The 6,440-nt window shown below is 40.7% G+C and overlaps 1 protein-coding gene across 1 annotated transcript in view; it reads left to right on the forward strand.

Annotated features, from left to right (window-relative positions):
• Positions 1-6,212, forward strand: part of CHMP4B (charged multivesicular body protein 4B) — a 479,020-nt gene extending 472,808 nt beyond the window's left edge. The window contains exon 5 of the mRNA XM_069652150.1: positions 3,659-6,212. Coding sequence (XP_069508251.1) covers positions 3,659-3,723 — 65 coding nt within the window. The 3' untranslated portion in view covers positions 3,724-6,212. The remainder of the gene's footprint in view (positions 1-3,658) is intronic.
• The last annotated feature ends 228 nt before the right edge of the window (positions 6,213-6,440 follow it).

Consider the following 6,440-nt stretch of genomic DNA (forward strand, 5'->3'; position numbering starts at 1 on the left):
AGGGATTCACCGGCTGCAGACTTGCCGGAATCACCAGGGCATTACAGCCCCGGTGGTCCGATAATTCCGGATCCGACATTCCGTTACTCCCCATTGCTGTGGAGTAGGACTCCACGGGAATGGGGGCAGTGGAAACACTGGCACCATGCAATAATGGTGCCGGTGTTTCCATGTCCGTGTGCGGCCGGTGGCGTTACGCCCGCCAGGTCAGACCTGGCGGGTGTAACACCACACAGCCACATAACTAAGAGTTAGCCGGTCCAGAAAAACCGTGCCGGTACGGTTTTACCAGCACCGTTAAATCTGGACCGGCTAACTCGTAATGAGGCCAATAGTGTCTCTTGGTTCCTGCGTCCGTCTCTCGCCCCTCCGCCAATGGAACCTTTGCCATTCCGCAAGACCGCGTCTCGTCCGGTCCTGCAGCAGCTGATTTTCACCAGAGTCGTTCTCCTCTGGTATGCAACGCCTCCAGACGGGTGCCTGTGAGCTTCCACCTCCTCCTTCAGCATAGCTTGCCTCTGTGACTCTGCCGCAGGGTTAGTCTCCCGTTCTACGTAGGTTTTCGCTCCTTCTCCTTCATTCAGACTGCAACCACCTCCTCCTCCCTTCCACACTACTGTGCATGGCAAGACGCACCATTTTTAAATCTCCCCCACAGCTGATGATTCTTTAAACAAGGTTCCATGTAATAACGTTGGTGCGCGAAAATGGCCGTTTAAAAAAAGATCTGGCAAAAAGGCTTTGGTGTGGCCCTTGCAATCCATGTAATGGATGCAGGGGACACCCCTGCTACCCCTGGAGCCATTATACCACACAAGGGGAGCGAGGGACAACCCCTGATCTGCTTGTGTGATATAATGGAAACACTTTTACCGGGTCACACCACAGCCTTTTTGCCAGAATTTATTTTAAAACGCCAATTTTTGCACATCGACTTTATTACGTGGATACCTTAAACAACTGGTCTGCATCTTTAGCTTAAGGTTGTTCCTGTTCCACACTTGACTCCTTTCTCTTCTTCTTCGTCCCAGTACCATAGGTGTTATGGGATTTGAAGTCCATATTGTCCTTACACTTTCCAAGATTATATTGTTTTAGTTTGTTGGACTTAAGTTTGTCAAAAAAACTGAAGATGCTATATGAATATTATGTGTGGTGATATTGTGTTCAGGACTTTTACCCAGGCCAGAACCTTTATAATCAGGGGACATCAAATGTGACCCATGTACTCCTAACGTGTAAAGCCTATTCGTTTTTCATATAATGTTCTTTGGGTTTTAACATGGGAGGGACTTGTACAGTGACCGCATGCAATCAGGTATTTGGGGATTATAGGATCTTCACAAAAAGAATACACAGTGTCTCCCAGCCCCCCAAGTGGGTGCTAATACTTCATTATTTTCAACTACCAGAATATACAGTTGCGATACTTAATCTCCTTTGAACCACTTCTTGCTTTTATTCTAACATGCACCTGGAAATTCCTACTCAATGTACTCTGATGTAATTATTTACATGAGAGAAATGAAATGTCCTCTTAGAGGAAAGTAACATTTTCCTCACTGAGGTCTTTGTCATTTTAAAATCGCTCCCTTCCTCAAGTAAACACATTTGTACTTGTATGTGTACATATCAGGTCACACAATCTGCAACATATTTGTACAATTTTAACTTGTGCTCCTTACATTTTGATATCAAAGGTGGGATAGTGTTATGGTGCTCAATTGATGATGAAGATGACTTGCACTCAGCAAGCTCTAGATCGGGAAACCCCATACTACGTCATCTGCAGAGAAGGGCCATTCTATAGGAGTGTACACCTCGTGAGAGTGCGCTTCTGTGATGAGGGGTTTGTAATCTATAGTTGTGGGGACTATTTCTATGCATCAAATATTGAAGGAGAGACAGCTACACCTTGATATTAGTGTGTGGAGTAGAAAGAAGTATACTATAGGGAGGATTTCATGTGATTGAAATAAAACAAAAATGATCTACTCGCAAGTAGACTTTGGAAGATGCTAATATTGCATCATTTGGAAGAATGATTTGTTGGACAAAATATGCTACTGAGTTGTTGGGTCATATCGCCAGCAATGGAAGGACGCTGTCAAAGACTGTTGCGGCAGTCCCTTTTTAAGATTTAAATGTGTTGTGGGGATAAGGGCTTGAATTTGAAGCAATATGAAGGGTACAGGACCGGACAACCACTCTGCTACAAAAAGAGCATGTATGCCACTGGTGTTATTTTTACCAGCAGCATTTTACAGCCCTAAATAGGACTATGATGCTTGATCTAGCTATATAGGTTCAGGGCAGCACAATTATTTCAGTACGTTTTCCCTCAGTATATTACTGATGGATTGTTTTTAATTGAGTAAATATTTAACACTAGAATTATTTTCATAGCGTGCTTTTCAAATATAAGTGGGTTGGGGTGGAGGTCTGAAGGCAAGTGGATAGGTTAAATGTCAGTGTGAAGCGCTAAGGATGAATGGGCTAAGGACAAAGTGCTAGGTGCAAGTGGTTAGGAGTCAAGGGTAAGGTGAAATGTTGTGAATGGTAATAAGAAAAAAAACAAAGTAATAACATATTTATATAAGTCATTGAGGGGGATGACAAGCAAGAATTATCCTCATCGCCTCCTCCCTCCCCCCAAACTTATTTTACTTGTTCACTCACCCACTGACCCAAAGATTGGGGGCGTCCCAGATTGAAAATGATCGATTATGGTAATCCTATATTAGCCTTCCCCGATCTTCATGATTATGCCCTAATCCTGGTGTCTAGCTAATATTTGTTGGGATTTTTGTGGAATGCATAGTCAGAAGAAGGTTGGAGGATCTGAGCTTCTATTCTTTCGGAAAGGGCATGAAGGACCATGACCTTTGTCAAGTTAGTACTTTGCTTTTATCATTTTAAAGCTGTTCAGCAATGCAAGGCAAATATAGTTTACTTTTGGTGCATTTCAGTTATCCCATTATAAATGGCTTCACCTGTTTGTAATACTGTAAAATGAATAAACATTCTAGTTGACTTAGCCAGTGTGTTTGAAGATAACTTACTTTGGGACTTACTGTTCTTCTCTTTCTGATTTGATTGATGGCTATACTTCTATAAGTCTGAGAATAGTATATTCTGCCATACAGTCTTCTGAGTTGGCCACAACGAACGGCAACTGTCTTGAGTGTGAACATGTTATATCTGTAATGGCCCATTGATCAGTGCTAAAAAGGATGTTGCACGTAATCCTATGTGAAAAGTTCTTACCGCACGTGGGATCAACATAGCGGGATGGGCATGCCAAGCCAGCAGAGCTGTGCCAGAGGGGTGAGCTGAGGAGGAAACCGGTTAGTGAGAAGGATGAGCGGAAAGGGGAGTAGAGGCGGAGGTAGGCATGGCTTGAGTTCTGGGGTTGTTACACCCACCCACCCCAGCAGGATGGACGAAAGGGTCAAGGGGGAGGCCAGGGAGATGACTGAGCAAAGAAGATCCATTGGACAGACTTCCTGTTTCATCAACAGTCGCAAAAGGGCCATGCATTTTGGAAAGGCCACACAGGACAATCTGTAAATCAATAATATCTTTAATATCTTGAAATGTAGGATGCTTTGAAGCAGAAGCAGTTTAAAATAACCAATGTGTTTATATTTTGTTGCAGTCAAAAAGAAGCAGGAGGAGGAGGATGATGACATGAAGGAGCTGGAAGCCTGGGCGGGAATGTAACTCTTACAGCAGGAACTCATTGGAAAAAGTCTGGTTACCTGTTGCATTAACGGGTGTACAATGGTGTATGGAGAAAACATTGCGCAATATGTCTATCTTATACTTGGCCTCAACCTGTGTGGGGGTTTCATTACTGTGTACTGTATAGCATGGTCTGCTCAAAGGAAACCACAAGTTGCCAGAGAACACATTTGCCTGCAGTTTCCAAGTTGAATTTCAGTAAGGAAGAAAAGAAAACCGATCAGCCATTTTTCTTTTTAACCCTGTTATCTCAGTTGGAAGACCATCCCACTTGGCAACAGATAAACTAGCCATGCAATCATCTCTTCCATTAAGCGGAAACCAGGTTACCAGTGGAAGCTTTAGGTGCATTCATAATAAAACGAGTATACAATGCAGGTTGAGTAACCGTGTAGGAAAGGAAGGATTCGGACAGTTGGATTAGTAATGCAAACGCTTAATGGAGGAGGGGTTTGTTTACAAGTGTATTTATTTTTTGGGCGAATGATACAAAGCCTCTAGGATATTCTCAAGCAAGTGTGTTAATTGAAGCAGCCATGCCCTTGGAAGTTTCTCACGGAATTCGAACTAATACAATTATTTATCATCTTCTTACGTTGTTGAAAAATCTAACTTTTTTAAAAGTCAAATTATAAAAACTGGCTTTTTGTGAGATGCACTGCACCATGCCAGAATGCCTTGTAATTTCATCACAGTGGTGGAAAGTCTAGAAAACATAAACTGTGTGGCCCATGCAGATTTTAGTGAGAAATGTTTATTTGGCTTGTGTAAAATGAATGGGTGCCCTTCGTTGTTACAATTAGAGGTCGCCAGTCTGCTTTCAATATCTAGATACCAGAGTTGAATGCATTTAAAGTTAGTCTAAGATTTCAGATTGATTTTTTGTTGATTTTGACATCATTATAAAAGTGCTCCTCCTTCAGACTGAGCAGTGGTGTGCAGTTCAGAAATGTCCCTTTTTTTCTAGCTGCTTAAAACTAGTGGTCCATAAGAGAAATTCCTTTGTAAATGGAGCCTTCTACTTTTATGCTGCTAATTCTGAATTTTGCTCAAAACAGATGTGCATAAGTTCTAACTGGGACAGGGGACCATGATGCACAAAGAAGAATTTTACAGCACCTTATGATTTTCATGAAATTAAAAAAGAAAATGGAAATGTATCAAATCGCTACCCTTTCTGAAGTTCGATTTTGGCATGCTGAACTTCCATATTACAATGGCCTTCTGTCAGTAGGGTTTCAGTTTTGGAACAGGCCTTGCCTGTTTTCTTTTTGTCTTGATGTTTGTGTCATCCCTTGTCATACAGATTACGAATCCCTTGCAAACCCATCCACTGATGTCATGTTTGGAAAAAAAGTGGTAAATCCCACCATTTGTTTTGATTGCTGAACTGCTGAAACTGCGTATGGTTAAGTCCACCCGTGCATTCCATTTGCACCACAACTATATGTCAAAAGGAAGTCTCCATGTTTGTCATGTTAACATTTTGTGATAGAGCAAATTGTATTTCTTTATATCTCTAACCCATTGCGCAGGATAGTTGGTGAGCACATGGAAATGTTGTTAAGAATTTGCCTGTAAAGTTTATAGCTCGGGCCCATCTTACATCTGTGCATACGTATTTACTTTGTTGGCCTGTGATATGTTTGAATAGCTGCTGTTCCAGGTATCTTCACTGGAAACATTGTCGAATTAGCTGGACCTCACAACAAGCACTTGTTTGTGAAAACCTCTTGAGATAAAAAAAGGAAGCATTTGGAATAAGTCATGATCTGTAAGATATGGAAGCAAGATCCTGTTTGGTATTCAAAGATGCAAATGTGTCCTTTTCAAAAACTCTCTGCTTGTATCTTCCTTTTATTAGGTGCAATTAACTTCAATGGCAGTTGTTCACTGCCCAAAAAATAGGTGATTTTATGTTCATTCTCACTATCCACTGCTATTTTGTGATCAAACTGACTTATGCATAGATTTATTTTAAATATTAAAATCGGGATTGAACTTTGTATTAAATATCTTGATACATTTCCACATTTTGGCTGCTGTGTTTACTGAGCTACATCATGACAGATTGGAAATCTGTATTGAATTCCCCTCCGTACTAATAGTTCTGAAGTAGGTACACCTTTGACATTAATGATTTGGTACTTCCACTGCAAAATCAGCCACATCACTTATTATCCATGAACGTTTCGTTTTTTTTTAAAGAAAAAATATTGACTTTTGTTTTTGGTAAAATAATTTCTTGCATCTGAGAGAGCAAATATAATGTAGCTAATGGAGTGTGAAGGTACTTAATTTGATAAACATCGATGAACTTCTCTGTTTTGTCTCTATAGAAGTTGGTGATTGTTCAGCTTGGTCATGCATATTTAGTGTGACTGCACGGTATTGGAATTTTATTATTCTGAAACATGCTTTTAAGGATTCCTATCAAATAAAGATCCTCTTATTCTGTTTTATCCTTATTAATGTCATTTTTCTTTTATGAAGACATGTTGAATCAAAAACAGAAATTGATGTTTGTCTGAATCAGTCATTGGTAGGGGTTTGGAATCGCCAGCAACCCTAAGTGACACTTTCTATTGACTTATAATGGGTAGTACCACATGAAATCACAACAACCTAGAGTGTCACTTTTAATAGCCAGCGTAAATGCAGCACCTCTTAACTTGTAAATCATGTAACCGGTAAAA

This window comes from Ambystoma mexicanum, chromosome 3p (assembly GCF_040938575.1).
Source record: "Ambystoma mexicanum isolate Mex_15411 chromosome 3p, UKY_AmexF1_1, whole genome shotgun sequence".
In the NCBI taxonomy this organism is placed as follows: Eukaryota; Metazoa; Chordata; class Amphibia; order Caudata; family Ambystomatidae; genus Ambystoma; species Ambystoma mexicanum.